This window comes from Elaeis guineensis, chromosome 8, assembly GCF_000442705.2.
Source record: "Elaeis guineensis isolate ETL-2024a chromosome 8, EG11, whole genome shotgun sequence".
Taxonomy (NCBI): Eukaryota; Viridiplantae; Streptophyta; class Magnoliopsida; order Arecales; family Arecaceae; genus Elaeis; species Elaeis guineensis.
The window spans coordinates 8,599,889-8,618,630 of NC_026000.2; the positions used below are offsets into that span (position 1 = coordinate 8,599,889).

General features: G+C 34.5%; 2 protein-coding genes and 1 long non-coding RNA gene across 4 annotated transcripts; 2 read left to right on the forward strand and 1 right to left on the reverse strand.

Moving 5' to 3' along the window:
* Positions 1 to 2,758: 2,758 nt before the first annotated feature.
* LOC105050403 (large ribosomal subunit protein uL30y) lies at positions 2,759 to 4,708 on the reverse strand. 2 transcript variants are annotated; one of them, XM_010930402.4, is made up of 7 exons: positions 4,553 to 4,708; positions 4,142 to 4,341; positions 3,937 to 4,034; positions 3,623 to 3,680; positions 3,452 to 3,531; positions 3,251 to 3,353; positions 2,759 to 3,178 (listed from the first exon to the last, which is right to left on the reverse strand). In XM_010930402.4, the coding sequence occupies exons 2-7, from the start codon at positions 4,319 to 4,321 to the stop codon at positions 2,963 to 2,965; spliced, it is 735 nt and encodes a 244-aa protein (XP_010928704.1). In that variant the 5' UTR covers positions 4,322 to 4,341; positions 4,553 to 4,708; the 3' UTR covers positions 2,759 to 2,962. The 2 variants fall into 2 exon arrangements, with proteins under 2 accessions (XP_010928704.1, XP_019707628.1); XM_019852069.3 differs by lacking the exon at positions 4,553 to 4,708 and adding an exon at positions 4,507 to 4,528.
* Positions 4,709 to 11,734: 7,026 nt separating this feature from the next.
* On the forward strand, positions 11,735 to 12,459 carry LOC140851269 (uncharacterized). Its single transcript, XR_012134018.1, has 3 exons — positions 11,735 to 12,088; positions 12,174 to 12,292; positions 12,366 to 12,459. It is a non-coding gene; the product is annotated as an uncharacterized lncRNA (long non-coding RNA).
* A 116-nt stretch (positions 12,460 to 12,575) lies between these two features.
* On the forward strand, positions 12,576 to 13,552 carry LOC140851156 (uncharacterized). The gene is made up of 2 exons (XM_073242735.1): positions 12,576 to 12,986; positions 13,091 to 13,552. Exons 1-2 carry the CDS (start codon positions 12,603 to 12,605, stop codon positions 13,550 to 13,552), a joined length of 846 nt encoding a protein of 281 aa, XP_073098836.1. The 5' UTR covers positions 12,576 to 12,602.
* Positions 13,553 to 18,742: the final 5,190 nt, after the last annotated feature.

Sequence of the window (18,742 nt, forward strand, 5' to 3'; positions counted from 1 at the left end):
CAAGTTCTAGTGTTGGTTTAATTTAAAGCTGGGGAAAGAAACGTTTTTATAAGTTTGGCTTGAGTGGAATCCGGTACATCCAAATGTAATGGGTGTATTACTAAAAGGTGGTAGGGACTGGTTGGGGGTTAATAAAGAAGATTCTTATCCCCTGTGATGAAGAGTCCTTGTGAAATGTGATCTTTAAAAGACAAGAAAAAAGAGAGAACGGAAAAAGGCACTTGCAATTAGATGGCCCTATGACTCTTGAATGCAGCCTGTGTGCATTCGTTGCTACATGCTTAAAGCCTAATATGGCCTTATTGACTCATTTGCACTTTGTCTTAAACCGCAGTGCAGAGGTCAGGCTTTTGACGGAAGTGATGGATTTTTTTCTTTTGTGTGTTTTTTTTTTTTTTCCATCAACAGAGAAGCCATGAAGACGGGGAGCTTGAGAAGGCGAGCCCAGAGATTCTATGGGTCTGGGCTTCATCCTCCTTGGCATGTTTCTCCTTGGTAAGCTGATGTTCCCATGCTCTTATGCATAAACTAGTCTGTCTTCGTCTGCACATGTTTCCTTTGTACCTTTTGATCTGGCTCTCGTCCTCTTATGCTGTTGGTATTGCCTGGTGCTTGTCAAGAACCATGGCAAAAAGAAACATTTCGTCACTTACTCACTAGGGCTCTTCCCCTCGTGCAGAGAGCCAGTATAGACTATAGTAACAACAATCTCCAAATTATTTAAAATGTTCTCGAATATATTCTCAATTTTTTAACCCGGTTATTTATTTTATTAGCCATTCTTGGATATTTTAACTGATATAGAATTATTCGATTATCTATGATTTTTGTGATTCAGAGGGCACTAAACTGAGCAGTCTTTTTATACTGATTACTGCTCCCATCGGTATAGGGAGCGGTAACAACGTGGTGCCACGGGCGGTCCGGCCGATCTAACTGATCATGCCTGCTACTGGATTCAAATCTCAAGCTGATCCACTCCAAAATCATTTTTGGATATTTATGAAAATAAATATAGTCTAACTTATAATTTTGTTAATTATATTGGACCAATTCATAAATTCAATAAAACTTTTAGCTCAATCACCCAAATAGATCTTGAAGTGATGATAATATAGTCTATCCTACCATTTATTCAAAAAGAAACCTGATTTATGATCTTGAGTCCACTTTCCGAATCACAGTAAAACTACGTACAGCATATATATCAATTATGCTGCTACATCACTCATTTATCAAAATAATTTTACATCAATCCGTTTCTTCACATTGACGCATTCTCTTTCTACAACAATGGGTATTCAATATTTCCAGAGAATAGCTATGATCAAGGAAATGGAGAAACATTTCCAGTTATTTTTAACGAAAGCTACATGATTCGTCAAGCTTGGCGATCCTGCAATTATCTCCAAATTCCACCATCATTTATCACCAGCTAATGCAAAATCTTCATTTCTCCGTTCCAACGGGATGTGATTTAAATCATGCGAGAAAACTCTATAGACATTGAAACACTTTGACTCTGATGGATTTAAATTATGAATGAAAAGATATGACAATTTTTTATTGAAAAGAAACAATTTATGACAATCGGAACACGTATCAAGGCCTAGATACTATAGATGTTATCACCCCAACCCATCAAAGAACGTGAAACCAAGCCATGGACAGCCATCAAAATTCCGAAGTCCCTTGCCTTGTGAATGAATCTTTGAATAAGACATCTTACATTAACGCTACCAAGTCAACTGAGCATTTTAGCCGCAGAATTACAAACCTGGATCGTGTCAAAGTGTCTGCTCACCTTTACACCCACATCGCACACAACGTAAGTGGGATCTATCAAGGTACAAGCAACCGGTAAACAGACTCCAGCAATTGTATTTGTGGAGTTCAGATATGATACAAGATAACCTCATCAGTCTTTACATGCCCAGACCACCTCAACTGCTCCACAATCATGCAATCATCGATCAGCATGATGTACCTGTTAATACCCACTACTGGCACTGTCTATCTACTATTGCCACATCCACCTTGGTATAATTACCAATAGGACGCATCCTCAAAATCTTTGGAACGAAATATGAACTCATAATATTCCAGCAAATTGCTGTAGTAGTAGAACTTTCATTGAATGTCAAAGGCACGTATCAATTACACAAACCCAAAAGCAACTGTCTACTTCACCTGGTCACACTCTAATTCTTATCAAGGAACTTTAAATTATCTTTCTACTCCTTTTTTTGTAACAAATACAAGATAGTGAAAATTACTGCATCAAAACAAATCTACACCATCAGTTTTTATCCAGGACCTTGTCCTGCTAAAGTTGCACTACATATGCTTTGCTTTGACACCGGCATTCTTTCATAACTCTAATTCTGCAGTCAGGACAATGAATTATCTTGTCTTTCAGAATATAGCATCAACAACAGGTAGGCTATCCTATTGTGAGGTATCGTAAACATGCTACCAATAACTATACAGCATGAAATAAATCCAAAAGTAGACCACAATAATTTCTCAGTCGCATGGATGCCAAAGAACCTAGAAATGGAGATAAACTCCAAATATTATATACATATAGAAGAATTTGATGGGAGATAATATGTGAAACAAAATAACATAAACATAATCTTCAATCACAAAGCAATACCTTAACAGGACATAAGATGTATAAAAACTATATCTACGCCGTAAACATGACCATCCAAACTCCAACAAACTAAATTCATAACAAGCATAACTTCTGATGTCACAGGAAAATATCTCATGAATAACAAGAATAAGGAAAGCATCAGTAATTAAAGCATGTCCAACACTAGATTCAAAACACCAAAATTGCAAAGCTTTCATGTTTATCCAGTTCCTAGTTGTCCAATTCCTAATAAAAGCTGGATCTAAGATCCAATGATTTCTTCGTCCCATAAGTAAAGACATTTAAAACAACCTCAAATATCTAGTTCATTCTTCTGATGAGCTCATTGATGTAATTCTCACGGTTTCCAGCATCCCCTCCCTCAACATAGTGTTTCCTCTTCTTCTTCAGGCCACCCAATGGTGCCTTAAGCTTGAATGGCCACAGGAAGTTGTTTGCCTCCTTGAAGTGTGGCCCGACAGTCATGATCTCATGAATGAGGTCTTCGATGCAGATAATGCCATACTTCCCTAAGGCCTGACAATTAAACAACAACATCATATAAATAAAACCACTAACAAAAATAATGCCACAAGTATCCTAACAAACCTGTTCAATAATTGAATTGTCCGAGAGAGGAGTCCTCTGCTTGTTCAACTTCCCATATCCTCTCTTGTAAATCAACTCCCTGACACTCTTCAAGTTAGGATACCTGAAAGATCAATTCCCAGTAACTGAATACATTATCCACAAGATTAACAACAATAACTCAAAGTTGGACCAAAAGAAAAAAAAGCAAGGATTTGATACCCATATGTCACATAAGGCTCGACCCTACGCAACATGTTGATGGTGGCCTTGTTAACTTTCAGGAACACTCCATTAAATATCTGCAGCAAATTAGCATGACTGAGGTCAGTGGAATATTTTAAAACATAAACTAAATCAAATGATCATCTTCCAATGATCAAATGCCATTACCTGTCTGAGACGAAGGAGCTGCAAAATCTTTCGGGTTTTTGGGTGCATGGCGTTGATACTATAAACGGAAAAAACAAAAAACCAAAAAAAAAAACAAAAAAAACCGAACCCTGATTAGTTAATAAATCTGGTGCACAACAAAATAACAATTAAATGATCGAAAATATAATGCATACACTTAGGAAAAACAAAAAAAATCCCTTGAATGGGTACTAAGAAACAAAGTAAATATATCTATAGTCCAATACCGGGAATAACTTTTACATAAAGTGGAATATATTGATAGAGGATTAAAAAAGAAGAAAAGAGCTTACCCTCGGATTCGAATGATAAAGAGCAGCTTGGCTTCGGGGCAAACATAAAATCCTCCCTTCATCCTCGCGTCTCTCTTCAAACGGATCAGCTCCTTCTCCTGCCAAACCAGAACCAGTTCCCATATTATAAAAAAATCAAATTCTTTTAAGAAAAATCGGTAAAAACGATGGCTGGAGGTACTGATTCAGTGATTTCAAATAATACCTGGGTCTCGTACTCTTTGGCATATTGCTGGGCTCTGCTAAAGATGAGCTTCCGGTTCTCACGGTCCTTCTTCTTCTTGGCCTCGAGCGCCTTCTTCTTCGCCAGCGCCCATTCCTCCTCCCTCTTCCTCTTCTTCAGCACCGATTCCGGGATCACCGCCTTCGCTTCCTCCGTCGCCATCTCTCACTCTCCCCCTCTCTCTGCCAAGCCAGATCACAAGAACCCAAATCAGCGAATCTCTAGACTGCAATCAAAAACTTAGATACGAAAAAAACGACGAAATCGCTGCTCGCTGTCGCTCCCAAAAACTTAGATTCGGATCTATTGAAACGATCGCCTGGGGAGATCGGAAAGCGAACACGTACGAAAACCCTAGAATGGAAACGGATTTGTTCTCCTCCAGGCGCTTACCCTTGGAGCACTTGGATCTACGAATCGCTGAGCGAGGAGGCGGGGAGCACGCGGCTCGGTTCTAGGTTTTTGAGGGTTTTGTTCTCGAAGTTAGGGTATGGATGAGAGAAATGGGTCGAGAATCCAACGGTTGGTGCTTTGACAAAGCTCCCAAAAGAATCTGGTCCGTCCATTGTTTGCGCTTACATAATGTTCCGTCGAACGGTGTAAGAAGGCGTGTTCCGTGGCTATGGGTGCGAGGTTTCTGTTAAGATAATTTATGTTTTTTTTGAAGAAATTATAAAAATAATTTTTTAAATAATTAAATAAAAATAATATAAATAATATTCATCCGAATCTATTTTCATATCTGAATTATAAAGATATGAATAAAAATTTGAAGATCTAATTAATATTTATATGTACATCTATATCCGTAAAAAAAAATAGATATGAATATGACTAGACAACTATCCGATCCGTATCTAAACATCCAAATCTATCATAACTTTATATAATTTTATATAATATTTATTAATTTTATATAATATTTATTAATTTTTAAAAAATTATATAACTATAAATATATTATTAACTTAATTTATCATCTATTTAGTAATATCTTTAATTTTATAATTATAAATTTTAATTATGCAACTTATAGTCGTAGTTGTATCTATATTTTTAGTATTCAAATTGTATCAGTATTCATATAAGACAAATATAAATATAAATTTTTACATTCGAATAATATTTATATCTGTATTTATATTCGTTAGATAAAATAAATATGGATCTGAATATACTGATATGATATGTATTCGATCTGATTTTAATACTAATTAATATACACTCAATTATCAAGATGTTACTTTCATCAACATCCATCCTATATAATTTTGAACCCTTCCGCCCCTCCTCTTTGTTATTGCTCGCTAGATGGGAGATTTAACCCACACGATGCCTTGGACCAATCACACATGAGATCTTAGCTCTATTCTTCTAACTTTTTTTAATAAAAATTTTATATATTAATTTTTTTAGAAATATTTATATGCATTATGTATAGTATATCCATACTACAAAATATAGCATTTCTTAAATTATCATTCTACACCTGATTTTTTTATTAACATTTAATTTTTAGTCCTGCGTTTATTTATACAAGAGTTGCACTATTTACACTAATTGTGCTCATTTATGCTGATTCTTGCTCACACTTATATCATCCCTGCTCATAATTATATATATCGTTCTTGCACATAATTATTAACTGAATGAAAACAGCTATTTGTAACTTTGTGCGGATAGATATAAGTCAATGTAAGACTAGAAGCTATTGTAGAATTCTTTGATTTTTTCTCGTAACCTCCATTAGATATGCTCTGATCATGTTCAAAGAAGTATGAGATATCCACCATGTATTCTGATTTTCATGATGCATCTGAACGTGTTTAGTGCGGGACATATTTGTTGAGCATACAATATAATTTATGAACTAGATCATATCCATTTAGAAATCAAGGGTTCTTAAATTGTCACATTATATACTTTTTCTAAAATGTATATTTTATTAAAAGGAAAATAAAAATGAGTCAATTATGTGCAATTCTCAATTGGGTGATTTTAGGACAGTTAGACAAAACCAACAATTGTGTAGGCTCAAGTCATGTAACTTAATGAAGGCATAATTCTATATTTTATTTCTTCCTATATTTAATCTATTTTGCATGTTTAATATTTTTGTAATAACCCAGCCTTTTGAGCCCTTGGACTAGAGTTCTTTTCCCAAATAATACGAAAAAATTTTTTTTTACCAAAATATATCAAAACGAAACTTATTTACCAAACTAATGCAAATGGGAAAAACGCCATTTTGAATGGCGTTTTTTCCCCTTCCACGTCAGCCCCTATTTCCACGCTGGCACCGTGCGAAAAAAAAAAAACATCAAGAAACGCCATTTGGAATGGCGTCTTTAAAAACGCCATTTTGAATGGCGTTTTTAAAAACGCCATTCAAAATGGCGTTTTTCAATTTTCCCACCGGAAAAAATCGTGGGAAAATGGAAAATTTTGTTTTTTAAACTTTGGAATTAGTAAATAAATTAAAAAATTAATTTGGATTGAAATTTAAAATATAAAGATTTTAATTTATAATTAATTTAAAAAATTATAAGAAAAAAAAATTATCATAGAAAATAAAAAAAAGAGAAAGAAATATGAAAGAAATAAAAATTTTAAATTTAATTGAAAAACATCATTCAAAATATTTGTCTTAAAAAATTTTTTTAAAAAAAATTGAAATAATCAAAGAAAAAGAATTTTAATTGAAAATTAAAAAAAAATTAAATTTTAAAGATTAATTGAAATAAAAATATTATTTCAAATTACTTTTCGAAATTAGTAATAATTTTTTTAAAAAAAATTAAAAAAATTTGTAAAAATAGGGTTAAAAAATTTTATAAAAACATAAAGAATTGAAAAAAATAGAAATTATAATTATAATTGAAGAACAAAGTTTATATTTTTAATTTTAAGAAATAAGAATTATAATTATAAATGAAATCAAAAATTATATTTTAAATAACTAAATTAATTTAAATATAAAACGCCATTTTGAATGGAAAATTAGAAAATTTTGTTTTTTAAAATTTGAAATTAGTAAATAAATTAAAATTTTAATTTTGAATGAAATTTAAAATATAAAGATTTGAATTTGTAATTCATTAGAAAAATTAATTTAGATTTTTTATTTCAAATTTTTTTTAAAAGATGTAAAAAAAAATCTTAAGAAATAAAAAAAAATTATCATAGAAAATAAAAAAAAGGAGAAAAAGAAATATGAAAGAAATAAAAATATTATTTCAAATTACTTTCAGAAATTAAAATAAATTTTTTTAAAAAGATTCAAAAAATTTTTAAAAAGAGGGTTAAAAAATTTTATAAAAACATAAAGAATTGAAAAAAATAGAAATTATAATTGAAATTGAAGAACAAAGTTTATAATTTTTAATTTTAAGGAATAAGAATTATAATTGTAAATGAAATTAAAAATTTTATTTTAAATAACTAAATAAATTTAAATATAAATTTTTAAAGTATTTTTTAAATAAAAGAAAAAAATACTAATAGAATATAAAAAAGATAAAAATGGAAAAAAATTAAAATTAAAATTTAAAAATATATAAATTATAAAGTAGATTAGAAAAAATATATCATAAAATAATAAAATAAAATTGAATTAATTACAATTTTTTTGTTAGGGTATTTTATAAATGTGACTTAAAAAAAGTAAATTTGAAATAAATTTTGATAAAAAAATACATTAAAAAGTAAAAAAATTATGAGAAGTTAAAAAGTTGAAAAGTGAAAATTTTTAAAAAGTCACCAAAAATAACAATTATAAATTTAAAACCAAAAAAAAAATTTAATGTTTAATTGAAATAAAAATATTTTTTAAATATATTTTATAAGAATAAAATTGATTTAATTAAAAAAAATTTATTTATAAAATTTAATAATGACCTAAAAAAATTTCATAAAAAGATAAAGAATTGAAAAAAATAGAAATTTTTAAATAATCAAAGAACAAGCATTATAATTCAAAATTTAAAAGAAATAAAATTTTAAATATTAATTGGAATAAATATATTATTTGAAATTACTTTCTGAAATTAAAAAGTAAATTTATTAAAAAGATTCAAAAATTTTTTAAAAATAGGGTTAAATAATTTTATAAAAATATAAAGAATTGAAAAAAAATAGAAATTATAATTGTAATTGAAGAACAAAGTTTATAATTTTTAATTTTAAGAAATAAGAATTATAATTGTAAATGAAATTAAAAATTATATTTTAAATAACAAAATTAATTTAAATATAAATTTTTAAAAAAATTTTAAATAAAAGAAAAAAAAATACTAGTAGAATATAAAAAATATAAAAATAAAAAAAAATTAAAATTAAAATTTAAAAATATAGAAATTATAAATTAGATTAGAAAAAATATATCATAAAAGAATAAAATAAAATTAAATTAATTACAATTTCTTTGTTAGGGTATTTTATCAATGTGACTTAAAAAAATAAGAAATAAGAATTAAAATTGTAATTGAAATTAAAAATAATATTTTAATTAATAAATTAAATTAAATATTATTATTTAAAAAAATAATTTAAATGAAGGAAAAAAAATGGGTGGAAAATTTAAATTTTAATTTGAATTAAAATTTGATAAAAAAAATACAGTGTAAAGTTAAAAATTGAGAAAAAAATATGGAATAAGATATTCATAAAAAAATATTTTTTTAATTAAAAGAAATAAAAAAAAAAGGGGGGAAAACGCCATAGAGAATGGCGTTTTCCCCTCCCAGATCCCTTTTCCCCTCTCCTTCTTCCTTCTCCCTTCTCCTTCTCCTCTTCTCCCTTCTCCCTTCTCCCTTCTCCCTTCTTGATCTTCTCCGGCGTCTCTCCGGCGGCACGGCGGCACGGCGGCGAGGTCTCGGCGGCGGTGAGTTCTTCCCGCCTCTCTCTCCATCTTCCTCTTTCTCTCTCCCTCTTCCCCTCTCTCTCTTTTTCTCATGCCGGCGGCGGGCCGCGCGTCCCGGCGGCGGGACGCGCGTCCCGGCGGCGGGACCCGCGTCCCGGCGGCGGGACCCGCGTCCCGGCGGTGGCCCCCGACCCCCTCCTCTCTCTCTTCCTCTCTCTCTCTCTCTTCCTCTCTCTCTCCCTTCTCCGTGGCCGCCGGCCACAAACCGCCGGCGGCGGGCCGCGCGCCCCGGGGGCGGGTCCCGCGTCCCGGCGGTGGTCCCCGGCCCCCTCCTCTCTCTTCCTCTCTCTCTCTCTTCCTCTCTCTCTCTCCCTTCTTCTTGGCCGTCGGCCACAGACTGCCGGCGGCGGGCCGCGCGTCCCGACGGCGGGTCCCGCGCCCCGGCGGCGGGTCCCGCGTCCCGGCGGTGGCCCCCGGCCCCCTCCTTTCTCTCTCGCTCTCTTCCTCTCTCTCTCTCCCTTCTCCTTGGCCGCCGGCCACAGACGGCCGGCGGCGGGCCGCGCGTCCCGGCGGCGGGTCCCGCGTCCCGGGGGCGGGTCCCGCGTCCCGACGGTGGCCCCCGGCCCCCTCCTCTCTCTCTTCCTCTCTCTCTCTCCCTTCTCCTTGCCCGCCGGCCACAGACGGCCGGCGGCGGGCCGCGCGTCCCGACGGCGGGCCGCGCGTCCCGGCGGCGGGTCCCGCATCCCGGCGGCGGGTCCCGCGTCCCGGCGGTGGCCCCCGGCCCCCTTCTCTCTCTCTCTCTCTTCCTCTCTCTCTCCCTTCTCCTTGGCCGCCGCCCACAGTCGGCCGGCGGCGGGCCGTGCGTCCCGGCGGCGGGCCGCGCGTCCCGGCGGCGGGCCGCGCGTCTCGGCGGTGGCCCCCGGCCCCCTCCTCTCTCTCTCTTCCTCTCTCCCTCTCTTCTCCTTGGCCGCCGGCCGTCTGGGCCGCGCGTCCCGGCGGTGGCCCCCGGCTCCCTCCTCTCTCTCTTCCTCTCTCTCTCTCTCTTCCTCTCTCTCTCCCTTCTCCGTGGCCGCCGGCCACAGACCGCCGGCGGCGGGCCGCGCGCCCCGGCGGCGGGTCCCGCATCCCGGCGGTGGTCCCCGGCCCCCTCCTCTCTCTTCCTCTCTCTCTCTTCCTCTCTCTCTCTCCCTTCTTCTTGGCCGCCGGCCACAGACTCCCGGCGGCGGGCCCCGCGTCCCGGCGGCGGGTCCCGCATCCCGGCGGTGGCCCCCGACCCCCTCCTTTCTCTCTCTCTCTTCCTCTCTCTCTCTCTCCCTTCTCCTTGGCCGCCGGCCACAGACGGCCGGCGGCGGGCCCCGCGTCCCGGCGGCGGGCCCCGCGTCCCGGGGGCGGGTCCCGCGTCCCGGCGGTGGCCTCCGGCCCCCTCCTCTCTCTCTCTCCCTTCTCCTTGGCCGCCGGCCACAGACGGCCGGCGGCGGGCCGTTCGTCCCGGCGGCGGGTCCCACATCCTGGCGACGGGTCCCGCGTCCCGGCGGTGGCCCCCGGCCCCCTTCTCTCTCTCTCTTCCTCTCTCTCTCCCTTCTCCTTGGCCGCCGCCCACAGTCGGCCGGCGGCGGGCCGAGGCCCCCTCCTCTCTCTCTTCCTCTCTCTCTCCCTTCTCCTTGGCCGCCAGCCACAGACGGTCGGCGGCGGGCCATTCTTCCCGGCGGCGAGCCCCGCATCCCGATGGTGGGCCCGGCCCCAGCCCCGGCTGGTGGTGGGCCCGCACCCCGGTGGCCAGGGCGGGCCCCGCGGCCCGACGGCGGTCCTCAGCCCCTCGCATCTCCCGGCGGTGGGCCCCACGTCTCGGCGGTGGGCCCAGACGGTTGGTGGGGCTGCATGCCTTGACGGTGGGCCCCGCGTGGCGATGGCTTCGATGCGATGGGTTGCGATGACGGTGGGGCCCACGGGTTCCGACGTTCGTTTTTTTTTATCTCATTAATTTATTTTTATTTTCAACATACTTCAAGCAGTGGAAGAAATTGAAAGCTTCGACAATTGCGTTGCTGTCATTGTTTTATGAATTACTGTGGGATTGTATTTGAATTTTCGTGTTTAATACGTTGGGATGAACTGAATTTTGTGTTTAAGTTGTATTGTGTGATAATATTATATTTAAAAAAAAATTAAAATATATTATTTTTTTTTTTTAATACATCTGTGATAATATTGCTTGAGACAGCGTATTATGGCTTACGATCCACGATATCCCGGTCCCCGAGACAGCAGCATTCTTACATTGCAGGAGCACCATCGATCACAGACTATTTTAGATGGCGGCGTAAGCATTACAATCTTATTTACTTTTTAAATTTTTATTTTAAAAATCATGTACGTTATCTAATTAGTATATTTTCTTGCAGGAGTCCAGACATCTTCGTCTACGACGATCCGATGCAGATTTCTGGAGGACAGAGGACATCCCAGATAGAGTGTTAGATTATTTACGATATCTGAGATTTTATGGAGTATATCGGATCGGTCGTATACAGATGGACGTTGGTCTTATTACTGCTATGCTTGAGAGATGGCGTCTAGAGACACACACATTTCATCTTCCATTTGGTGAGGCGACCATCAGTTTACAGGATGTCAGCATCCTTACTGGACTACCAGTTGATGGAGATCCAGTTACCGGAGTTGATCCCACACTTACCATTCCGGACTGGCAGGCTTTGTGCTTGCGGTTGTTAGGGTTTGAGCCCGACGCACATTTTTTTGATCATTCACGACTCAGGATTGAGTGTTTGGATGATCGTTATCGTCATTTTCATATTGCGGATGATGCACCAGAGGAGATGGTGCAGCAGTATGTTAGGGGTCAGGTGCTGCGATTGTTAGGTGGTGTCTTGTTACCTGATACTTCATCGAATAAGATGAAGTTGATGTTTTTGCCATTATTAGAGGATTTAGATTTCGCTCGTCGACTCAGTTGGGGCAGTGCAGTACTAGCTTGTCTATACCGAGCTATGTGTCGGGGTTCCTATGCTGATCAGAGCGAGATTGGCGGTTATCTTGTATTATTACAGGTACGTGAATTAAAATTTTTAATTTTTAATATTTAATTATATTTTACATTCGATATATTATTTATTTAATTTTTAAATTTTGCAGATTTGGGTATGGGAGCGTATGCCGACTATCAGTCCATTACGACGACAGTTGCTCGAGATGCCATCAGAGCAGCAGGATCCTGATGTTCCATTCAGACTAGACGGACCATTAGGATACAGGTATCGAAATATTTTTTTTTTATTTAAATTTTATTATTTTAAATTTATTTAATATTAGTACATTGTGAAACAGATGGAACGTTGCATTCAACGTTCATCACGTATCGACAAGAGTGGCACGGGTTTATAGATGCCAGTTGGATACATTAGTTGATACATCTAGACGGATAAATTTTGAATTTTTTATAAATATCAATTTACAGTATTCATAATCTATTATAATTTTATATTAATTTTTTTTATTTTAACTATATTATATCAGTTTTTGTGGAAGCCATATACAGATGGGATATTGGCTATACTGCCGCAGATGTGTACAGTTGGACACGACATATGGACTGCTAGGGTGCCACTTATTTGTTTTGATGTGGTAGAGTGGCATCTTCCCGATCGTGTCCTGCGGCAGTTTGATCAGACTCAGGGCATTCCAGAGCAGTTTGATACCAGCCAGGGACTTCATCGTATTGATCGACGAGGGAGAGCTCGTATCGACTGGCGTATCAGACATGCACAGTACATCGATATTTGGGATGCACGTCGAGATCACATTGTTCATGGTGATCCTATTTTGAGAGGCCGTTCATATACTGATGACTACATGGCTTGGTTTTTTAGCATTACGGTGCGAGTCATTGGACAGTCTCAGTATGCAGTTTCTGGATACGAGGGCGAGAGTTCTACTGTACGTCTTTTGGTAAGATTACGAAAATTACTTCATGTTATTTGTGTTATATTTTTGTTTTATATTGTACACTATACTGATTGTTTTATACTAACAGTTCTATTTTTATTTTATAGACTGATTCTGTGTCGGATCTTGTGTTGGACACTCGTCGTGCTTTATCTACGACTGATGAGGACGAGCGGATTCAGATACTGCGGGAGATGGAGAGAACAGGTTCCGGAGCATTGGAGGCGATTGGTGTTGATCCACATACCTGTGCGCCTTGGTATGGAGCAGTTCGGGCGCCAGATATGAGTTATACGCCGTCACCATATGCTTCACATATGCCATCACCGCATATTCCGCATATGTCATCATTCGATGCTGCACAGATGCCACCGCCTTTTCATCCACAGATGGCAGCGTCTTCTTCGTCCTACATCCCCCAGATGCCATCACCGGGTACCAGTTGGCCACATGAGTATGATACTTTTTTTTCAGGTCCATCCGTGTATCCAGATGAGAGAGTTGAACGGGTCTCTCAGTCCGTAGATGATCCGACAGCATCAGTTATTCCTGAGCAGCATGATCAGTAGATCTCCTCCACTGATATAGGAGAGGAGCCATCACAGCAGGAGCAGCTGGCGAGGACCTTCCTGAGAAGGTCCAAGCGACCACGGGCGCCGCGACGTCCTTGTGGGACTTAGTCTTTGTTGTATTTGTATTTAGTATTTTTACATTTTTGTTGTACTATTTTTTTTTGATATATTTAACATTTTGATTCTATTGAATAATATTAAATATTGATTTTATTTTATATTATTTAATTTTAAATTATTGGATATTATGATTTGTGCATATGGATACACATACTCGAACGTGTTTCAGAACATTAGGAGAGAAAATGTTATGCCGGCGGGTCGTACTTCTCGGGGCCGAGCCCTGCATTCCGATGGCCACGGCGGGCCCCTGCGTCCCGACGGCGGTCCTCAGCCCCCGTCTCTCCCGACGGTGGGCCCCGTCTCGATTGGTTGTGGGTCCAGAGCAGTTTGATACCAGTCAGGGACTTCATCGTATTGGTCGACGAGGGAGAGTTCGTATCGACTGGCGTATCAGACATGCACAGTACATCGATATTTGGGATGCACGTCGAGATCACATTGTTCATGGTGATCCTATTTTGAGAGGCCGTTCATATACTGATGACTACATGACTTGATTTTTTAGCATTACGGTGCGAGTCATTAGACAGTCTCAGTATGCAGTTTCTGGATACGAGGGCGAGAGTTCTACTGTACGTCTTTTGGTAAGATTATGAAAATTACTTCATGTTATTTGTGTTATAATTTCAAATGATAAAATTTTTAAAATAAATTTTAAACAAAATATCATAAAAAAATATTAAAATAATAATAAAATAAAAATTATAATTATAAATTTTAAAAAAAATTTAATTTTAATTTAAATTAGAAAATATCATTTAAATTATTTTTTTATTATTTAATTAAATTTATTTATTAAAAAATTACAAATAGATAAGTAAATATATTAAAAAAAATAAAAAATAAAAAAAAAGAGAAAACGCCATTCTCTCCCCTCCCCAAACCCCTTTTTCCCCTCCTTCTCCCTTCTCCTTCTCCCTTCTCGATCTTCTCCTTCTTCCTTTACAAATTTAAGTAAAGGAAAAGAATACATAATATATCATAAAAATGAAAGAAAACTAATATTATATTTTTAAATTATAAAAATTACAAATTAAATTAAAAAATATATCATAAAAAAAGTAAATAAAAGATAAAAAATGGTAATAAAATAGAAATTATAATTTAAAATAAAAAATTATCTTTAATTTAAATTAAAAATTATCATTCAAATTACTATCCTCATTAAAAAATTAAACTCATGAGTCGACTCACAGGTCGTGCCAAGCCAGAAAACCAGCGTGCCAATAGGAATTTCAGCGTGCCAAGCAGCTCATTGTGCCATGAGTTGACTCATGAGTCGACTCATGCACTTAAAACATTCATAACTTCAAAAATATAAGTCCAAAAATAATGAAATTTTCACCAATAGATCATAAATCATTTGTTCTACTAAATGATACTATCAAATCAGGATTTTGGTAAAATTACGTTTTTATCCCTGAAGAGCATAAAGACTTTTTCAAATAAAAAATATTTGTATCCCTTCAATCTGCTTTGTAATCATCAAAATCAATCTAAGAGCAACATAAATATATCATAAAAATAGTAAATAAAAGAGAAAAAATGGTAATAAAATAGAAATTATAATTTAAAATAAAAAATTAACTTTAATTTAAATTAAGAATTATCATTCAAATTACTATCCTCATTAAAAAATTTAATAAATTAAAAAAAAATAATTAAACAAATTATGAAAAAAATTTAAAAAAAATTTAAGAAAAGAAAAAGAATAAAAAAACATCGAAGGGAACGGCGTTTTCTCCTTTCCTCCCTTCTTCTCTCCTTCTCCCTCTTCTCCTTTCTCCCTCTTCTCCCTTCTCCGGCGTCTCTCCTACGGCACCGCGGTGAGCTGCCTCCTCTCTCTCTCTTCCTCTCTCTCCCTCTTTTTAAAAAATTTTAAAAATAAAAATTACCAAAAAGAAAGTCAACGGGTCGACTCACAGAGTGTGGCAGCCAAAAATTTTGCGTGCCGTTAAACTTTTTTAGCCATGAGTCGATTCATGGGGTCGACAGAAAAATATAAATCTATTTTTCTTAGAAAATACGCTTCCAAAAATATTGAAATTGCCTCTAATAGATTACACATCTTTTGTTCTTGCTTTTGAGACTTCAGAATCATATCTGATAAAATTATGATTTTTTTTCTTCATTTTTTAACTTTTTAATGTATTTATTTTTTGATCAAAATTTAATTCAAATTAAAATTTTTTAAGTCACATTTATAAAATACCCGAAAAAATAAATTGTAATTAATTTAATTATTACATTTTATTCTTTTATGAAATATTTTTTTTATAACTTTTATAATTTTTATTTTTATTTTTATTTTTCTTCCACTTTTATTTTTTTGACATTCTATTACGTATTTTTTTTCTTTATTTAAAATATTTTTTAAATATTAATGTTTAAATTAATTTAGTTATTTAAAATATTATTTTTAATTTCAATTATAATTTTAATTCTTATTTCTTAAAATTAAAAATTACAAACTTTGTTCTTCAATTACAATTAGAATTTCTATTTTTTTTCAATTCTTTATCTTTTTATGAAATTTTTTTAGACGATTTTTATATTTTATTTAGAAATTTTTTTAATTAAATTAATTTTAATTTGAGAAATTAATTTTAAAAAATATTTCTATTTCACTTAATCTTTAAAATTTTATTTTTTTAAAATTTTACATTTATAATTCTTATTTTTTCTGACTTTTTACAAATTTTAACTTCTTAACTTTTTAACTTTTCATCATTTCTTAACTTATTAATGTATTTTTTTTTATCAAAATTTAATTCAAATTTAATTTTTTTAAGTCACATTTATAAAATACCCTAAAAATAAAATCATATTTAATTTAATTTAATTTTATTCTTTAGCATTCTATTACGTATTCTTTTCTTTTAATTAAAAAAATATTATTTTTTCTAAAGTTCAGTTTATAATTTTGTTTTCCATATTTTTTCTCATTTTTTAACTTTACACTGTATTTTTTTATCAAAATTTAATTCAAATTAAAATTTTAATTTTCCTCCCATTTTTTTTTCTTCATTTAAATTATTTTTTTAAATAATAATGTTTAATTTAATTTAATTATTTAAAATATTATTTTTAATTTCAATTACAATTTTAATTCTTATTTCTTAAAATTAAAAATTATAAACTTTGTTCTTCAATTACAATTACAATTTCTATTTTTTTTTCAATTCTTTATCTTTTTATGAAATTTTTTTAGGCTATTTTTAAATTTTATTTGAAAAATATTTCAATTAATTTAATTTTAATTTTACAAAATATATTTAAATTTTTTTTTTATTTCAATTAAACTTTATAATTTTTTTTAAACATTTTAATTTATAATTCTTATTTTTGGTGACTTCTTAAAAATTTTCACTTTCTAACTTTTCCTCATTTCTTTAACTTTTTAATGTATTTCTTTTTTTATCAAAATTTAATTCAAATTTAATTTTTTTAAGTCACATTGATAAAATACCCTAACAAAAAAATTATAATTAATTTAATTTAATTTTATTCTTTTATGATATATTTTTTAAAATCTTTATATTTTAAATTTCAATCAAAATTAAAATTTTAATTTATTTACTAATTTCAAATTTTAAAAAACTAAATTTTCCAATTTTCCATTCAAAATGGCATTTTATATTTAAATTAATTTAGTTATTTAAAATATAATTTTTATTTTCATTTATAATTATAATTTTTATTTCTTAAATTTAAAAATTATAAACTTTGTTCTTCAATTACAATTATAATTTCTATTTTTTTTAATTCTTTATGTTTTTATAAAATTTTTTAACCCTTTTTTTAAAAATTTTTTTAATTTTTTTAAAATAAATTATTTTTAATTTTCGAAAGTAATTTGAAATAATATTTTTATTTCAATTAATCTTTAAAATTTTATTTCTTTTTAATTTTCAATTAAAATTCTTTTTCTTTGATTACTTCAAATTTTTTTAAAAAAAATTTTAAGACAAATATTTCGAATGATGTTTTTCAATTAAATTTTAATTTTTTATTTCTTTCATAATTCTTTCTCCTTTTTTTATTTCCTATGATAATTTCTTTTTTTTTCTTAAGATTTTTTTTGACATCTTTTAAAAAAATTTTGAAATAAAAAATCTAAATTAATTTTTTTAATGAATTACAAATTAAAATCTTTATATTTTAAATTTCAATCCAAATTTAAATTTTAATTTATTAACTAATTTCAAATTTTAAAAAACAAAATTTTTCATTTTCCCACGATTTTTTCCTTTTTTTTTGGGTGGGAAAATTGAGAAACGCCATTTTGAATGGCGTTTTTAAAAATGCCATTCAAAATGGCGTTTTTAAAGACGCCATTCGGAATGGCGTTTATTCATGTTTTTTTTTTTTTTTTTTTTTGGGACGATGCCACCGTGGAAATGGGGGCTGACGTGGAAGGGAAAAAAACGCCATTCAAAATGGCGTTTTCCCCTTTTGCATTAGTTTGGTAAATAAGTTTCGTTTTAGTATATTTTGGTAAAAAAGTTTTTTTTTGCATTATTTGGGAAAAGAGCTCCTTGGACTAGGCCCAAACTTTAGAAGCCCAAATCCCTAAAAAAATTCTGTGCAGTGCGTGGTAGAGAGGAGGAAGAAGACTCTTAATCGGAGTCTTCTTCGCTCTTGATTTCGTCAAGATCGAATAGAGGAGAGTCCGATTAGGTCTAAGCAAGCCCTCTATAAAACCTCCTTCTCCTCCCTTTAGGTCTTTATCACGAGATTTTGAAAGATTATTAAGAGTTTTGAGAGATTTCTCAAGGGTTCTCCATGAGTTCTTGGATGGAAAGAAAGAGTCGTCGAAGTTGTTCTCGGTCATCGGAGCAAGGTAAGCTCCTTTTTTTTTTTTTTTTGAATTTTTTCCCCATTGCCGGCGTGTAAGGAAAGCCGGCAAGCTGTCAGTTTGGGTTTAAACAAGGTCATCTCCGTCTTGCTTTTTTTTTTCCCCGCGTGTTGTCGGCAACAGCTGCTATTGGGGCTGTCGCCGGGGCTGTGTCTTTGCCATCATCGGGAACCGCCCGAGGTCTTCGGGTCGGCCTTCTTTTGCTG